The sequence below is a fragment of the Pan paniscus genome, chromosome 17, assembly GCF_029289425.2.
Source record: "Pan paniscus chromosome 17, NHGRI_mPanPan1-v2.0_pri, whole genome shotgun sequence".
Classification (NCBI taxonomy): Eukaryota; Metazoa; Chordata; class Mammalia; order Primates; family Hominidae; genus Pan; species Pan paniscus.
In genome coordinates this window covers 31,325,902-31,344,795 of record NC_073266.2, presented here as the reverse complement: position 1 = coordinate 31,344,795, position 18,894 = coordinate 31,325,902, and the positions used below count along the sequence as shown (strand labels likewise).

The window sequence follows — 18,894 nt, the reverse complement described above, 5'->3', positions numbered from 1 at the left end:
TAAAACAGTGCAGACACTTTGGAAAACACAAACTTACCACACGACCCATATTCTAATCCTAGGAATTTCACTCAAGAGAAATGAAACCTATATCTAAACAAAGAATTGTATGTGAATGTTTACAGCATTCTTCTTGATAGCTCCAAAAACCTGAAAACAATCAAAATGTCCATCAACGGATGACTGAATAAGTAAAATGTGCTCTATCTACACATTGGAATACCATTCAGCAATAAAGTAGAACATTATTGATATATGTTACAAAATAGATGAACCTAGAAAATACTAAGTGAAAGAAGTACACACAAAAGACTCCATTTTGGTCAGGTGAGGTGGCTCACACCTGTAATCCCAGCACTTTGAGGGGCCGAGACTGGCAGATCACTTGAGGTCAGGAGTTCTAGACTACCCTGGACAACGTGGTGAAACCCTGCCTCTACTAAAAATACAACAATTAGCCAGGGGTGGTGGCAGGTGCCTGTAATCCCAGCTACTCGGGAGTCTGAGGCAGGACAATCACTTGAACCCGGGAGGTGGAGGCTGCAGTGAGCCAAGATCACACCACTGCACTCCAGCCTGGGCAACAGAGCTGGGGTATGACAGAGCTGGACTCCGTCTCAAAAAAAAGACTCCATTTTGTATGACTCCATGTATATGAAATTTCCAGAACAGGCACTTCCCAAAGTACAGACAGCAGAAGATTTCTGGGCACAAATGAAAATGATGACACTTTCTGCAGTCTTGGAAAGGTTCACACCAGACTGTGATTGTATAGCACTCTAAATTTACTAAAAAACATTAAACTGTACACTTAACAATTGGCAGAAGTTTAGGGTATGTAAATTATACTACAATAAAACTGTTAAAACAGAGATTCTCCTCACTCTTGTAAGTAAGTGGTATAAATTTATGTGGCCTGAAACTCACATCCTGAAGGAATTTGATGGAACCTGATGCTTGATCCCTGAAATGTCCTGTATCCAGCATTAGGAAGGCGGCCAATCACCAAGAGAGAAGTCTGAATACCCAAAAAGACAGAAAGCTGTGACTATCAGTTTGAAGGATATGGCCTAGGACTTGTTATGAGTCTGCTTGCTAGTAAAGGTATGTTCATAATGTGTATTGCAGAAGTGCGTGTTGGATCCAAGTTATTCTCTTGTGATTATGTGGTCAGATTGTAGGGACTAACCAATCCTCGTGTACCTCCATCTTCTTCAGTGGCTTCCATTATCCACCAAAAAGTGGATACACGTTTTATTTATATTTTTATTTTTAGAGATGGGGTCTCACCCTGTGGCTCAGGCTAGAATACAGTGGTGCAATCATAGTTTACTGCAGCCTCGACCTCTTGGGCTCAAGTGTTCCTCCTGCTTCAGCATCCTAAGTAGCTGGGGCTACAGATGCATGCCACCACACCTGGCTAATTTCTTTCTTTTTTTTTTTTTGTAGAGTTGGGGGGTCTCCCTATGTTGCCCAAGCTGGTCTCGAACTCCTGGGCTCAAGGGATCTTCCTGCCTCAGCCTCTCAAAGTGCTGAGATTATAGGTGTGACCACATCTGGCCCCTACAACAGTGACCAAAGGGTTATTTTCTTTATTAGCTGATTCCTTCAAATATTATTTTGGATTTATTTTAATATTGAATTTGAAATGATTCCCTTTACCAATAACCATCTTATACACACATTTTCAAGGAAAGTTTGATTATATAAAACACGGCCCATTTAAATTCAGTCAATTATAATAATTAAAAGTAAACCAACAAAGTTAGAAACCACTAAAGACACAGGAGATGTTATGCTCATATTTCTAAAGAGAATGGGCCATTCTTTTGTTTAGTAATAAGTGATTTTTATCAAACAAAAATCCATCTATGACATAAATTCTGTATGCCTTTGTTCTGTTCCTGAGAGGAGAAGGAGGCCTTAGCCCAGAACGCCTGGAGGAGAACAGCTGTTCTCTCACTTAAAGAAAGCCCTTTAAAGCCATGCAGGTAGAGTTCCCTTAAAAAAAAAAACAAAAAACCTCTACTATATGTAAAAATATCACTACTCAGCAAATGCCAACAAGTCTGCAGTCACATTAGAGTATTTTGAAGTCATATTCTTTAAAAGGAGACTTCATGCAGTAGAAATGTAGTGTTTAATTACAATTCTCTTTCTGTTGACGATGATACTATCCCACAGCAATAAGTGGAGTGATACAGGTGTCTGAGACTTTCAGAAACAGAAATCGCTCCCAAATCTGAACTGAGGAACACACTTAGTAGGATTCTTGGACACTTCTCATGCTTGACTCCTAGCACTGGGGTCTGGAGTACAAGGTCCACCTGTCACCTGTATGGCACTTTCTAGATACTCAACAAATACTTGTTGACTATGTGTGTTAATGAATTTCTGGCTAGAGATCCATGGCTCTAAATCTAGAAATAAGTTTTTGTTGAGTATAATGTAAGTTTTAAGGCTGAATGGAATATTCATCATCAGTAAATAATCCTATTACAAAAAATGTAATCCATTTCTTCTTTGCATTGATTGGGTAGATGAGAACATGCCAAATTAATAATGTCTTCAAGTCATCAGGGTCCTCCTGGTTACTAGATTCTGTGGATTTTCTGTAACCATATTTGGACTCCACTCATGAGTGCAGAGAGTGTCTGAACTTCTTGTTTCTGCTGCTGGCTTGTTCCTGACCTTGTATTCTGGTTTAGAATGTGAGTGGAAGCCGGCCAGGCACGGTGGCTCACGCCTGTAATCCCACCACTTTGGGAGGCCGAGGCAGGCGGATCACGAGGTCAGGAGATCAAGACCATCATGGCTAACATGGTGAACTAAAAATACAAAAAATTAGCCGGGCATGGTGGCGGGCGCCTGTAGTCCCAGCTACTCGGGAGGCTGAGGCAGGAGAATGGTGTGAACCCAGGAGGCGGAGCTTGCAGTGAGCTGAGATCGTGCCACTGCACTCCAACCTGGGCGACAGAGCGAGACTCCATCTCAAAAATAAAAAATAAAAAAAATAATGTGAGCAGAGGCCTTGGTTCCAAAAGTTCTATCCATTCTCTTTCTTAGTCTAGTTACCTGGATTCTTCCTTGTTCCACCTTTAAATCCTGCCTGAGGCCTGGTGTGGTGGCTCACGCCTGTAATCCTAGCACTTTGGGAGGCCGAGATAGATGGGTGGTGGATCACCTGAGGTCAGGAGTTCGAGACCAGTCTGGCCAACATGGCGAAACCCCATCACTACTAAAAATACCAAAAAAAATTAGCCAGGCATGGTGGTGGGTGCCTATAGTCCCAGATACTAGGGAGGCTGAGGCAGAAGAATCGCTTAAACCCAGGAGGTGGAGGTTGCATTGAGCCGAGATTGTGCCACTGCAATCCAGCCTGGGTGACAGAGTAAGACTCTGTCTTAAAAAAAAAAAATCCTGCCTGGGTGACCCACTGAGGTCTCCTAACCTTCTGGAGCCAGCCCCTGCCCCTCCCCAGCGGATCTTCGCTCTGCTTCCTCACTAGTGACTGCCCTAACCCCCTCTGTCCGTCTGTCTGGTCTCTAAATAATACCCATTATTTTTGTTTGTTTGTTTGTTTGTTTTTGTTTTGAGATGGAGTCTCACTCTGTTGCCAGGCTGGAGTGCAGTGGCACCATGTCAGCTCACTGCAACCTCCGCCTCCTAGGTTCAAGCAATTCTCTGCCTCAGCTTCCTGAGTAGCTGGGATTACAGGCGACCGCCACCACGCTTGGCTGATTTTTGTATTTTCAGTATAGACAGGGTTTCACCATGTGGGCCAGGCTGGTCTTGAACTCCTGACCTCATGATCCACCCACCTCGGCCTCCCAAAGCGCTGGGATTACAGGCGTTAGCCACCGCGTCCAGCCAATACCTACTATTAACAGATTTCCATTGCTTGTCTGTATTGGGATTTGTTCACTCAACAAATATTTACAGACTCTACATTGTATGTCAGGCACTGTGCTAGGCATAACAAATATAGGCAAAACTCTCGGCCCTTAAGGAGAGACAGGCAAGTCAACAAATAGGTGAAAAATGGTGTACTGGTCAGATGTACAAAGAAATCGCTATGGAAACAATAAGAAGGATGACAGGGTGGGCTGGAGTAAGTCAGAGTGCCATAGGTGAAATAAAGCTCACGTGATGGAACTACAGATATCACAGAATGGTCAAGATGTGGTTAGCAGTGGGAGAAGAGGCTGTGGAGAGGTCTGAGCAGGGTCAGACCACAGAGGGCCTTAGAAGTCCCACTCAATAGAGAATGAGATGCCATTGAAGCAATTCAACAGGGATGGCATGACACGGTCAACCTCACAGTCCATTAACTCAGGGGGAACTTCCAATGTCAACAGCTTTCTGGGCTCTTGGAAAACTGTTACATTACATGCTACATTGGACTTCATCCCAGCACTTGCAGCTGGACTGGCCCTTCCAGAAGAACCTGCTCTACCCTGCAGACGGGCCCAGGCCCAGGTTCTGGCTCTGCTCGGTTGGGTTCAGTGCGATACCTCTCCAAGTGCCTGTAGCAGGGAAGCCAGGTAGGCAGCTGGTCTGTAAGTCAATATAGACAGATGTGTAACGGGTGTGTGTGTGCATGTATGTCTGAGTGTGACAGGGATATGGAAAGGAAAATGGCTTGTTTTGTTGGGTGGAAGAGAAATAATAAGCCAAATATTGAGGCAAACTTCTGAAGGAGGCCAGAAAAGCAAGTGCATAATGAATTATCAATTACTAAAGACAAAAGCAGACCAGGCGCAGTGGCTCACACCTGTAAGCCCAGCACTTTGAGAGGCCGAGGCAGGTGGATCACCTGAGGTCAGGAGTTCTCAAGACCAGCCTGGCCAACATGGTGAAACCTCATCTCTACAAAAATACAAAAATTAGCCAGGCATGATGGCTGGTGCTTGTAATCCAGCTACTTGGGAGGCTGAGGTGGCAGAATTGCTTGAACCCGGGAGGCGGAGGTTGCAGTGAGCTGAGATCACACCTCTGCACTCGAGCCTCAGCGACAGAGTGAGACTTCATCTCAAAAAATAAATAAATAAATAAATAAACAAACAAGAGCAGAAGAGGACAGGAGCAGTAGGTGAATAAAGACAGCCAGACCCTGGAGTCGCCAGACATGAGAAGGTGCAAGAGGAGATCAGCAGGTTGTATAAGGGAAGAAGGGGGTGGCCCAGATAATCCCAAAGAAAAGGCTCCTGTGACCTGTCCATTTAAAGGCATTGAGAAAGAAGGGATGCGGCACAGAATAATGCCTGAATATGGAGGACACTTTTTAAATTTTGGATGAATTCGTTAAAGAATGAACAATTCAGTGCAACACCAGATCAATCAACACCCAATTCTGCAACACCAGACTTTATCCCAAAACTTGAGGACTCTAAATGTCATACATGATCAAGAGTATTTTTCAAAGAAGAAGGGTCTTGGCGAATGACCAAGTCAGCAAAGCAAGACTAAACTGTGGGGAAATCCATTTAAACACAAGTGCAACAATGAACCATCAGATGAGAACTTTCCAAGTGAAAAACATTACACAAGGGACAATGGGGACACAGAAGAAACTGGCTTTCCCTGAGCCACTTCACTGATCCAACGTGGTCTCTAAGTGCAGGGATTACTCACAGCTCTGAGATGTGTGGGTGTTGTTATCCCCACTTCACAGAGCTGTGGGAATATCAGAAAATAGACATGAAATGAGGAGAGTCAGTTGGGACCCAAGTATTCCACATCTGTTATGTACAGAGCACTAGCCTGTGGGCTGCGGTGGGCAGGACGGGATCAATGCCCCAACTTGCACCCTACAGACAAAGCGAGGGATGGTGGCAGATCCTGCCTCCTTGCATTGCTGTGTAAACTGCATTCACCTACAAAGTTTATGATGTTAACTGAGTGGTTCTCAACCCTGGCTGCACAGTGGAATCACCTGGGAAGCTTTTTGTTTTTCTTTTTGAGACAGAGTCTCACTCTGTCGCCAGGCTGGAGTGCAGTGGCGTAATCTCAGCTCACTGCAACCTCCACCTCCTGGGTTCAAGCGATTCTCCTGCCTCAGCCTCCCAAGTAGCTCGGACTACAGGTGTGCACCACCACTCCCAGCTAATTTTTGTATTTTTAGTAGATTCGGGGTTTCACCATGTTGGCCACGATGGTCTCGAGCTCTTGACCTCGTGATCCGCCCTCCTTGGCCTCCCAAAGTGCTGGGATTACAGGCATGAGCCACCGCGCCCGGCCAGAAGCATTTTTAAAATGCAAATGATAGGACCCCCACCCCAGACCGGACACACTATAATCCCTGGGAGTAAGACCTGGGTATTGATATTATTGAAATTTAATGTGCAGCCCACAGAGGGAACTTCTGTGTCACTGTTTGAGTCTGCTCTTCTGACACACACAGAAGTGCTGGCCAAGCAGGTGACTCTGAGTTCTCCATGGAAGAAAGGAAGCCTAAGGGAAACAGCCACCCACCAACAGTGGCATATGATGTAGAAGCTGACCCCGCACCTCCAATAAAGCAGCCAGCCAGTACTGCACGCCTCTGCCCCTCCTCCCCCGCTTTCCTCGGCCCATGACCTGGACTACTCATTTCACCCCTAACTTACATGAATATGAGCAAGCAGAACGTAGACGGCAATGTCCACTCCTATGACTTTAACTCCTTACTTGATCATCATTTCTTATGGAGAAAACTCCTTTTTTTTTTTTTTTTTTGAGACGGAGTCTCACTGTGTCACCCAGGCTGAAGTGCAGTGGCGTGATCCTGGCTCACTGCAAGCTCCGCCTGCCGGGTTCACGCCATTCTCCTGCCTCTGCCTCCTGAGTAGCTGGGACTACAGGCACCCGCCACCACGCCCGGCTAATTTTTTGTATTTTTAGTGGAGACGGAGTTTCACTGTGTTAGCCAGGATGGTCTCCATCTCCTGACCTCGTGATCCACCCGCCTCGGCCTCCCAAAGTGCTGAGATTACAGGCGTGAGCCACCGCCCCCGGCCAGAAAACTCCTTTTGATATATGCACTTTTCAGTTCCTTGGACTTCAAAAACAAATACACTAAGAATGCCAAGAAGTGTCCTCGATTCACAGTGAGGAAGGCAGCCGAGAACAGGGCTCTCCAGACACACTACCTTTGAACATCCTTGACCCAGGGCCTGGAGGAGTGGAGGTCCCAAAGTGTCTTCAGTGCATGGATGAATGAGTGAATAAATGAATGATCAAGTGCATGAAAAAAAATTTAAAAACTGAATAGAAATGACAATACTCCTATAAGGAAATACTATTCTCCTCTCCAATGAGGTGTTAACTCTAAAATACTTTCTCAGTGGCTCACACCTGTAATCCCAGCACTTTGGGAGGCCAAGGCGGGCAGATTACGAGGTTAGGAGATTGAGACCGTCCTGGCTAACATGGTGAAACCCCGTCTCTACTAAAAATACAAAAAATTAGCCGGGCGTGGTGGCGGGTGCCTGTAGTCCCAGCTACTCTGGAGGCTGAGGCAGGAGAATGGCGTGAATCCGGGAGGCAGAGCTTGCAGTGAGCCAAGATCACGCCACTGCACTCCAGCCTGGGCGACAGAGCGAGACTCCGTCTCAAATAAAAAAAAAACAAAAAAAAAAAAAGAAAAGAAAAAATGCTAACTCTCTCAGTGGCTCACACCTCTAATCCCAGCACTTTGGGAGGCCAAGGCAGGTGGATCACGAGGTCAGGAGTTCGAGACAACCCTGACCAACATAGTGAAACTCCGCCTCTACTAAAAATACAAAAATTAGCCAGGCATGGCGGTGTGTGCCTGTAGTCCCAGCTACTCAAGAGGCTGAGGCAGGAGAATCACTTGAACCTGGGAGGCAGAGGTTTCAGTGAGCCGAGATGGCACCACTGCACTCCACCACTTCAGCCTAGGCAACAGAGCGAGACTCTGTCTCAAAAAAATAAATATAAAAATAAAATGCTAACTCCTAGCTAGGCATGGTGGCTCATACCTGTAATCCCAGCACTTTGGGAGGCTGAGGCAGGCAGATCACTTGAGGTCAGGAGTTCAAGACCAGCCCGGCCAACATGGTGAAACCCTGTCTCTACTAAAAATACAAAAATTAGCTGGGTGTGGTGACAGGCCATTCCCAGCTACTCAGGAGGCTGAGGCAAGAGAATTGCTTGAACCCGGAAGGCAGAGGTTGCAGTGAGCCGAGACCATGCCACTGCACTCCAGCCTGGATGACAGACTCTGTCTCAAAAAAAAAAAAAAAAAAAAAAAGCTAACTCCCTTTTAAAGAAAAACACTGGGAGCTTCCAAAAGCATTCATATGTGGATGCATTATCTCCAGTTCTCCCCACTCCAAACTTCTAGAATGAACAAAAGTATGCCCATGAAGCCAGGGGTGAAGTTGCAAAGAGTTGGAAAAACTTAGTTTGTACAAAAGCAAAGGTAAAAATGGCAGAGTTGGAGATTCAGATAAAAGGGCTGAAGAGACAAACTGTGGATTTTGAGGGGTGGGGAAAGAGTGCTAGCCCATCACAGGACACAGCAGCAAGGACAGAAAGCAAGCAGTGGCAGGAAGAGTTCTGGAAACAACTATTTGAAACAGAAACCCAAAGGGTCTGCTTGAAGACCAACTGGAAAGGTTCTTGTGCCTCTGGATACAAAATGGGAAAAGGTTTTTTGAAACACAGATTTTGGTTCCTACCCAGATCAAATCAACTGCAATCCATTTGATTGGATGATACAAAGTCTAAGAGGCTGAAGGACCACATACCCAGAGAGGGGCCAGGGCTGGGTTTGTTATCCAGAGTCCAGGGACCGGCTTTATGCCTGCTCAGGCAACCTGACTACCTGTGGGGAGTTCCTCGGTGTTACTGCCCTCCGGCTACTAATGACCCAGGTTTTAACGCTAGAACCCCCCTGGAGTTGTCTGTGTATTCAAAGAAATGCTGGGAGCTAAGGTTTTGATCTTCGAAACAGAAATGTCCCTTCTTTTTGACACTGGCTCATGTCATTCTGGACCAGCCATTCAAAAGAGGACCGGATGGCAACTTTGGCTGGGTGGGAACTCCAATTTATCACAAAATACAATGCAGATTCAGAATTGAGACAGTTGAAACAGGCCATCACATCGAGGCTGTCCTGGGGTTGGTATATTGCAGCCTGTGCATGAGTGGTCAGGTTAGGTTTTCAGTGGGAAACGGGAGTACATTTCAGGTGAGAGAGTCATGTAACCAAATCACACAGCTGCAAGTCAATATACCACGTGCAGTTAGACAGGAAGGAGACCCCTGCAATAGAAGCTAATAGTTCAGCCACAGAAAGGTGTGGAGAAGGGCAGGGTGACTGAACTTGGAGGGGTCACTGAGGGCCATAGCAGGTGGGCAGGAGCAGAGGGAGAACATTATGAAGGCGGTATTTTGGCGGGGTTACTCTAACTGCAGTGTGGGACTAGATTAAATGAAAGGACACGAGCTAGCATCACAGACCCGATAAAAAGCTGCCGGCTGGCCGGGTGCGGTGGCTCACGCCTGTAATCTCAGCACTTTGGGAGGCCAAGGTGGGTGGATCACAAGGTCAGGAGATCGAGACCATCCTGGCCAACATGATAAAACCCTGTTTCTACTAAAATACAAAAATTAGCAGGGTGTAGTGGTGCGCACCTGTGATCCCAGCTACTCGGGAGGCTGAGGCAGAAGAATCGCTTGAACCCAGGAGGCAGAGGTTTCAGTGAACCGAGATCACGCCACTGCACTCCAGCCTGGGTGACAGAGCAAGACTCCATCCCCCCACCCGCCACCAAAAAAAAAAAGCGGCTAGTTACACTATAGCAGCTGGTTTAGAGGCTGATGGCATTTGCAGTGCTAACAGAGAGAAACTAAAACAAAAAGATCAGGAAGTTTTTCAAGGAAAGAAACAAAATTAAGAGAGACAATTTGGATAAGGGGATACAGAAAAAGAAAAACAGAAAAGAAAATGAAGCCTAGGTAACCAAAGAATGCCAAGAACAGGAGAAACAGGGAGGGCAGCCATCTGGAGAAAGAACGAATTCCTTGTCCTGAGCTGGAGATAACAAGATTCCACTTGTTGTGGGTAAAATTCTGTCATTACCAAAAGGTTGGAAGACATTTAAATGTGTGGTGTAGGCTGGACATAGTGGCTCATACCTGTAATCTCAGCACTTTGAGAGGCTAAGGCAGGCGGATCACATGAGATCAGGAGTTCGAGACCAGCCTGGCCAACATGGCAAAACTCCATATCTACTAAAAATATAAAAATTAGCCTGGCGTGGTGGTGGGCGCCTATAATCCCAGCTACTCAGGAGGCTGAGGCACGAGAATCGCTTGAACTGGGAGGCAGAGGTTGCAGTCAGCAGACATGAGCCACTGCACGCCAGCCTGGGCAACAGAGTGAGACTCCATGTCAAAGGAAAAACAAAGAAAAAAGTATGGTGTACCATAATCAACTGTGGTGTGAGGGTTTTTTTCCCTTCCACCCCACTTCTAATTGTTCTCTTTTAACTAAAAATCATCTGCTAAATTTAAGCATCTTCTTTAACACTGCTATTGTCATAGAGAATCTCCTGAAGTTCTGGCAGGAAACTATGGAGCAATGGAACAAGATGCAGGAAATACTTTCGGGAATGAGAAAAGATGGCACTTTCCATAAATACTCATTGATCTAAATTTGACATTCCCACCAGCAATACAGGAGGTTCTCTGGCACAAGAATGTCAGTCATACTGCCTGCTGGGCCAGCAGATCAGACTTCAAAGATAACTTCTGGAATGAAGAGATTCAAACTTCAAATGGTTGATTTAAAAAAAAAAGTGCACGCACACTGAAGTCACACTGGTGATTTCACAGTGGTATTTCTCTGCCACCATTTCTGAATTAACACTTCGAGATAAATGCTTACCTAGGCAAGAATGTTATCTACCCAAGCTGATTTGGAATCTCTCTGCCTCCATTGTCTGCCTCCTGCCCCCAAGCAAGATGAGGAACAAGTTAACCCAAAGAAAGCTCTCCTGAGCCAGCCTTGAGAAAACAAAGACACAAGTGGGAAGATTCTGTGCTATTTATTATCAAATGGTTACTCTGGGCACTGTCACGCCCAGTATAAAGGACATGAAAATACAATGAATCCAGCTATCGTGTGGTGTTTTATGCTGAAATAGCTCCCTGACAGACGTGTTCCAACAGAACCAAAGTTCATGACCTTAACTAAATTACTTCTATGAAGTGTTTTTTCTCCTCGTTAATTTTGCAATGCCTTGGTTTATTCAATTGTCCATGGATGCATATTGATATTTTAGAAATAAAACAAGTAAAAGAATTATTGGCAAACTTGTAAGTAACTACATACATCATTCTTAGGAGACGATAGTTTATCCAGTTAATCCAAATATTTCTGAAGAATGTAACAAAAAACTTCCGCTAAGGTCTGAGTTCCAGAGTTCTGTCCAGTCGCTATCAATTAATTTCTGTATTCAAGGTGTAGACTTAACTTCTTCATTAGAAATTTTTTTAAATACATATTTTCTGTACCGGCCATAGTGTTCCAGTAATAAGTCATACTTATTGGTCAATACATTAACTTATCCTTAACGTGTAATAGAATTGTTCTCAAACTCAACTTCTCTATATCATAAATCTTAAAATTCTAAAATATATTTTTTAAAATTCTCTATGGCTTAAAAATAGCTTATTAATACTATAGTAAACAATACTTTTAGAAGTAGTACAATGCCATGAAATCAATCAAGTTTTTAAACCCCAAAAGATCTAGGAAACACTGCTCTAACAATACCTTTCTGTCAAAGCCCTACTTGGAAGGACAAGTTGCAAGGTGAAAAGTTTGCAAGTACATACATTTACTAAGTGATGTGTTAATATCCTGCACAAGGTCCAGTAAAGAAGTTAGTATGAGGGGAGGGCAGTGGACAGAGGGATACTGTTCCATGCATCCAGGTTTTGTCAGAAAATCACTGGTGTCCCTCTTACACTAATAGGGAAGAAGTAGATTTTATATGATGTAGCTTGCTTTTAAAAGTTACCTGAAGAAACATCTTTAGACGCTTACCCAAAAAACTAAAGCCAGTGGTTACCTCAAAAGAGAGTAAAAAAGCCAAGTCTTAACTTTTTTCTACCTATAGTACCTTTTGCATTTCATACCATAAATGTGGATTATCTATTAAAATATATATATACACACATATATGTATTTTATATATATATACACATATATGTATTTTATATATATATATATATATATATATATACATTTTTTTGTGTGTGACAGAGTTTCACTCTTGTTGCCCAGGCTGGAATGCAATGGCACGATCTCGGCTCACCACAACTTCCGCCTCCAGGGTTCAGGCAATTCTCCTGCCTCAGCCTCCTGAGTAGCTGGGATTACAGGCGCCCACCACCACGCCTGGCTAATTTTGTATTTTTGGTAGAGATGGGGTTTCTCCATGTTGGTCAGTCTGGTCTTGAACTCCCGACCTCATGTGACCCACCTGCCTCGGCCTCCCAAAGTGCTGGGATTACAGGCGTGAGCCACTGCGCCCAGCTATTCAAAATATTTTTAAAGTTACTTGATTCCTAAATAAAGATGTTCATTTCAACTTAGCTCAACAACAAGAAGTGGCTACTAACTGCTAGAAACACTGCAAAGCAATGAACAGATATGCATAAAACAGTCCCTGACCTTGACAAGGCCGAGAGAGAAGGTGAGCCAGATAAGTCATTGGCCCCATGACAGGCAAGACAATAGCATTGAGCAGGGAAAGCCCTATGAGTACAGGGAAGGTTGTCTAACAAATACTTCAGCAGAGAGAGAGCTGGGAAGATTTTCCAGGGTTCTTTAGAACCCAAATGAAAGATGTGTCCGGCACTTAAGAGCCCATGTGCCAGGAAACATTAGTTAGCTACAAATAGGTGCAGACGTATCCCAGATTATGCCTCTCAGCTCTGAGACAGTAGGCCAGCTGGGGTCCCAGCCTCCTTGCTTTACCCTCAATGTGACACAGCAGGACACTGTCATTTTGTGCATCTTATAAAGTGAGGGGTTTGGGGCACATAATCTAAACTTATGCGGTGGGCCCTGGAGAAGGATGTGGAGTGAAAAGGGCACACCTTGGAAGAAGACCACTTGCTTAAACATGAAGGAAAGTAAGTCACACTGGGGAACATTAAGTAATTTGATAAAGAAACGGTGAGAAATGGGAAGAATTTTAAACAAGAGTAGGAGCGGTTATCGAGATGGTGTTTCTAGAAACATCACAGTGATGGCACTGCTGAGGAGGGAGAACAGGTGAGGCTGCTGGCCTGCTGAGTGAACCATCACACTATTTCCTGAGAAAAACAAACAACCTGAGAAAAACAAACAATTCCTAAGTCTAGCCAGCAGTGAGAATAAAAAATGGGAAAGAGGCCGGGTGCAGTGGCTCACTCCTGTAATCCCAACACTTTGGGAGGCCGAGGTGGGTGGATCACCAGGTCATGAGATCGAGACCATCCTGGCTAACACGGTGAAACCCCGTCTCTACTAAAGAATACAAAAAATTAGCCGGGCGTGGTGGCAGGCACCTGTAGCCCCAGCTACTTGGGAGGCTGAGGCAGGAGAATGGCATGAACCTGGGAGGTGGAGCTTGCAGTGAGCCAAGATCGCGCCACTGCACTCCAGCCTGGGCGACAGAGCAAGACTCTGTCTCAAAAAAAAAAAAAAAAAAAAAAAAAAAAAACGGGAAAGAGACTGCACAGATTTTCAGGAGGTAAAATCAATAAGTCTCAATGACCAAGTGGATTTCAGCAATGAAAGAGAGATGATGTCCAGGATGATGAGCAAGTACAATAGGCGTAACAGTAATAACCATCATGCACTGAGTACCTATGACACGCCCTACACTGTGCTAATATTTTTCACATATTATTTAATCGTATCAATGCTATCCATTTTATAGATAGAAAGCTGACATTCAGAGAAGTTAAGAAACTTAGCCATGGCCATAGCTAATTAAAGTGACAGGTCTGGCATTTGAGCCCAAGACTATTTGATTCCAAATCCAGACTTCAAATTTCTAAACAATTATGCATTTTGGAGAATATAGTTTAAAAATATATAGTTCTTTATAAGATAGTAACAGTGATGAACATAAATAAACTTGCTTGTTGAGGGTTAACTCTGTACTAGATACTGGTCTAACAACTTTTCTCACATTATTTCATTTAATCATTAACATCCCTTTCAGGTAGGCACTATTATTATTCCCATTTTACAGATAGTGAAACTAAAATACACGTTATGTCCCCAATTTGCCATAGCTAGTAAAGCCAGAGAATTAAACACCTGAAGCTTAAAGATAGAGCTTGTGTTATTTCCCCATAACAATTTACTGTACACGAAAATGAATATCCATAGGATTTTATGAATGAATTAGTATAAAACGGTAGGGCATTTCAAGGATCATTACCCTGAAATAAATGGTCCCAGAAACATTTTATATGAGTTTATAAAGCAGTGCAATTATAAAGCAGTGGCACAAGACACTGAAGATCAGTATATGTATTTATTCTAATATTCTTGATGCATTTGAATTCTCAATCACGCTAGATTAACTACAGATGTAGGCTTCATATTTAATGTCTGGAAAAGAAGAAGGAAAAAAAGAATGGACTAAAGTCTAGGCTATGTAGGAGGTGGGCAGTGAGGCTTCTATTACACATACCCTTGTTTCCAACTGCTACAATCAATATTTTTCATGGGCCCTTAGAGAATACAGCGACAGAAAAGAAAAACGCACCTCTGAAATCCATTCAGGCATGCATACTTTACTGTGGAGCACATACTTGCTAAATTTGAATACTATGTCATATATGAGAATGAAGTGAATTTTCTTTTACTCGTAGATTTTTTTCTGTCCTTAGAATTGTCTATTTTAGAAAAAAAGAAGGGATGGTTTCCAACAAAAGTGATGAAGCAATCATAATTTTATGTGATTGCCAGCTATGAATTTAACACATTATTTTTACAAACATAATACCTCCTATTCAATACTTAGGAGGAGCTCACTTGAAACTCATTATATTTCAAAGGAAAGTGAGCCATCGGGTCATATACTATGAGCTGTAAGGTAACCCAGAGAGACTGCAGAAATGACAGGGAACGTCTAACAATCTGAATGTCAATAGATAATAAGTTATTTTTAAAAATAACACCAGACAACTAACTAGCAGGTGATTTGCAGGTCAGGATTATTGTATTATCACCAAAACACACACTTTATTAATCATTCATGCTATTCATGGGGCACAAAATCGTTTCTTAAAAAAAAAAATCAGTCCGGGCGCGGCGGCTCACGCCTGCAATCCCAGCACTTTGGGAGGCCGAGGCGGGCTGATCACGAGGTCAGGAGTTTGAGACCAGCCTGGCCAATATGGTGAAACCCTGTCTCCACTAAAAATACAAAAAAAAAAAAAAAAAAAAAAAAAAAAAAAATAGCCGGGCGTGGTGGCACGCGCCTGTAGTCCCAGCTACTCGGGAGGCTGAGGCAGAATTGTTTGAACCCGGGAGGCGGAGGTTGCAGTGAGCCGAGATGGCGCCACTCCACTCCTGCCTGCAGCCCGGAGACTGCAAAAAAAAAAAAAAAAATCAAAACTGCTCAAGGAGGCTAGTTAGGAAGGGTGAGGGTTGGTGGGGTGCGGAAGGCAAAAAGGCAAACAGGGAATGCGATATGAAACATTAAAGGGCTCCTGCCCTGGGAGGTTTTCCGCAGCATCTCAAAGCAGGAAAGCCCCATGAGGTCCCACTTTCTCCAAAAACCACTCATAACCGCCAGGCCAAGTGCCGAGCCCCGAGGGGCCAGGACAACCTTCAGGCCATCTCTTCAGTCTAAGACTTTCAATTTCGGGGAACAATAAGCTGAGGCAAGCTGCTCTTTCTCTACCCTGTGGGAAACCGGGACTTGTTCACCTTCAGCAGCCTGATAGACAGGAGTCCCCTCGCAATCCTTTAAGGCTCCTCTCCCTCTCCAAAGGCTCCTTTCTTCTGGCTGATAACTATGTAAATTCCCTCTTCCCAGCCTGGCTCTGCGCAGCAGACTCGCAGCTATTCAATGCTGCGTTTCCAGCTCCGGTCCAGTGCTTCCATCATGAATGCTTGAATGAATGAGATGGTCGCGTTTCTGCAGAGCTCACAACTCAGCACAATGCCCAAACACACGTTTCCCACGAGGGCACTGCAAATTCCGCCCACTACTTTTGACTCGAATTTTTTTTTTTTTAATGAAGTTTGTATTCGTGGGAATACGCCCATTGTCATGTGCTGCATACATTAAGATGTTTTCAACAAATATTTGTGACTGCCTAGCCAACACGAAGCCACGCTGCGAAGACAGCTCTAGGGGTGGCGTGGGTGACTAGGGTTGTCCCCCAAAAGGGAAAAGAATTCTTTCTTTCTTTTTCTTTCTTTCTCTCTCTTTCTTTCTTTTTCTTTCTCTCTCTTTCTTTCTTTTCTCTTTCTCTCTCTCTCTTTCTTTCTTCTCTCTCTCTCTCTCTCCGCCCGCCCGCAAAAACAGAAAATGAAAATTCGCTCTGAGTTTCTCTTCTCAATCCTTGCAACGCGCATGCAAGGTGCTCCCTTCTCCGCTGGTCCCTCGCCCCGGCGCGCCCACGGTCAATCCCGTGAATGCGCGGGTTTGGCCACTTCGCCTACCGCACAAAAAGCGCGGGTCGGGAAGGCGCATCAGTGCCCTGGACGCCGCCTGCGGGTCCCCCTGCCCGGGACGGCTGGCTAGGGGCGCCCTTCTCGCCGCGTCTCTCCCCACTAGCCCGCTTGGCTGCCAGGGGCCCCGAGGAATCCGCCCTTTCCCGGCCGCGGCGACCCAGCTTGCGCAGCCGGACAATGAGGGCGACTCGGGAGAGCTCTTTCTCCATTCATCCCCCGCGCCCGGCCAACAGCCCCGCCACCCCCGCCCGCGCAGCCGGGGCACTAAAAGCAACCCCCGGCGCCCCGCTCCGGGCGCCCCGCTCCCGCCACCCCCAGCACTGCTCGCGTAGATGGCGCTCCTGGGTCGCGAAGTCCCGCAAAAGCCAGAGGCGAGGCTGGACGACTCCCAAAGCCCGAGGAGGTTAAAGCCTAAGCCTGCAAAGAGCGGGCAGCGTCCGCCAGGAGCGGCGTCCCCATCCAGCCCTCCCCGGCAAGCGCGGGAGACCCACGTGGCCGAGACACCCACTCCGAGGTGGATCAGGATGCGCGCCCGGACTCCAGCAGCCCCAACGCGACCGGCTTTGTCCGCGGCCACCCCCGCCTGCCCGCCTGCAGGGGACAGGGACCCTAGGACCCGGGCCGGGCTCACCTTTCTGCCGGCACTGCGCGGCGACACACAGCAGCAAGACCAGGAGCACGCCCCCGCGCATCTCGCCTCCGCCGCCACTCGGTGGGTCTGGGGAGAAAGCCGCGCGCCCGCCTGGAACGCTCCGCGGGACTCGAGTCCGCGATGCCCTGGCCCCGCCGCTCCTGGAGTCCTGCCGCCCCTCCCTCCAGCCGTCCTCGGACACACCCCTCGGCTGCGCCCCGCCCCGCCCCGTCCCGCCCCGGCTTGGCCCCGTCACCCAGACCCCTCCCCCGGGGGCGCCCAGCTTGGCCTCCGGGACCCGGCGCACGCGGACCCCAAGTCGGGGAGGCCGGGTTGACCGCGGCCGCCGCCCCGGCTCCGGGTAGGAGGTGGGCAGAGAAGGTGGGCTGAGGGGAGGAGAAACAGGGCTGCGGGGGTCCGGGAGGGTGGATTCCGAGAAACTATGTGCCCAGCTGACCCTGCCCGCCCCGCCGCGGCCCTGCAGTCCCCGGGCCAGGACCCACGCGCCCCTGCCAGGAGCTGGGCGAGAGGCGACCCTTCGGGAGGCCACCCAGGCTCGGCGGACCCGCCGCCCTTTCCGCCGTGGGCAGAGGACTTGAGGATTTTTTCTGAAAATGAGTTGCAACTTGTTCCCGACTTTGTTTGCCTAAAGAAGGCAAGGTCACTTGGACTTAATTATTATAATTAGATACCCTTACCGCTGGAGAGAGAGGACGCGCTCCTGACACGCAACTTCAACTGCTTTGTTATTATAATTATTATTATTTTAAAACTATGTCTGGTCCCCGATAAAGAATTTTTGATTTCCTCTGATTTTTTTTTTCTGTCAAAAGTATTGGCTGGGTGCAGTGGCTCACGCCTGTAATTCCAGCACTTTGGGAGGCCGAGGCGGGTGGATCACTTGAGGTCAGGAGTTCGAAACCAGCCTGGCCAACATGGTGAAACCTCGTCTCTACTAAAAACATACAAAAATTAGCCGGGTGTGGTGGCACGCGCTTGCAGTCCCAGCTACTTGGGAGGCTGAGGCAGGAGAATTGCTTGAACCCGGGAGTGGGAGGTTGCAGTGAGCTGAGTTGACACCAGTTGCACTCCAGCCTGGGCAACAGAGCGAGACTCTGTCTCAAAAAAGAAAAAAAGGTATTCATAACACTTTGCAGATTTCACATTTTCTCAATATAAATATACAGGGACAATATCTCATTATCATCCCACCATCTTATTTTGTAGGGTTTTTTTTTCTTGATAGGAAGATAATTTCCTCTCACTTGTGTGAATCTATTTGACAACTCTATCAATTCCTGTTTTTCTGAGGACACTTCCTTACACATCTAGTGAGTAGAACTTAGTTATAGTACTTAGCCATCGATTAATTTTTAAAAATCATGAAACAAAATGATAGTTTGGCCGTTTTAAAAGGATGCAATATAGTTCAGTGAATACTCCATACAGTACTAAATTTAAAATGCAGACGTTCGTAACTATTAAAATGTTACTAAGTATTTAATTATTAAATAAGTAAACTTAGTATTTAATAAATGATCAAATATTATAGTAT

At 45.9% G+C, this 18,894-nt stretch overlaps 1 protein-coding gene across 2 annotated transcripts in view; it reads right to left on the bottom strand.

Moving 5' to 3' along the window:
• The window catches only part of LAMA1 (laminin subunit alpha 1), a 175,434-nt gene extending 157,081 nt beyond the window's left edge, over positions 1 to 18,353 (bottom strand). The window contains exon 1 of one of the 2 annotated variants that reach the window (XM_008971191.4): positions 17,340 to 18,353. In XM_008971191.4, coding sequence (XP_008969439.3) covers positions 17,340 to 17,400 — 61 coding nt within the window. In that variant the 5' untranslated portion in view covers positions 17,401 to 18,353. The remainder of the gene's footprint in view (positions 1 to 17,339) is intronic. The other variant, XM_003817911.6, reaches the window with a different exon arrangement.
• Between the last annotated feature and the right edge of the window lie 541 nt (positions 18,354 to 18,894).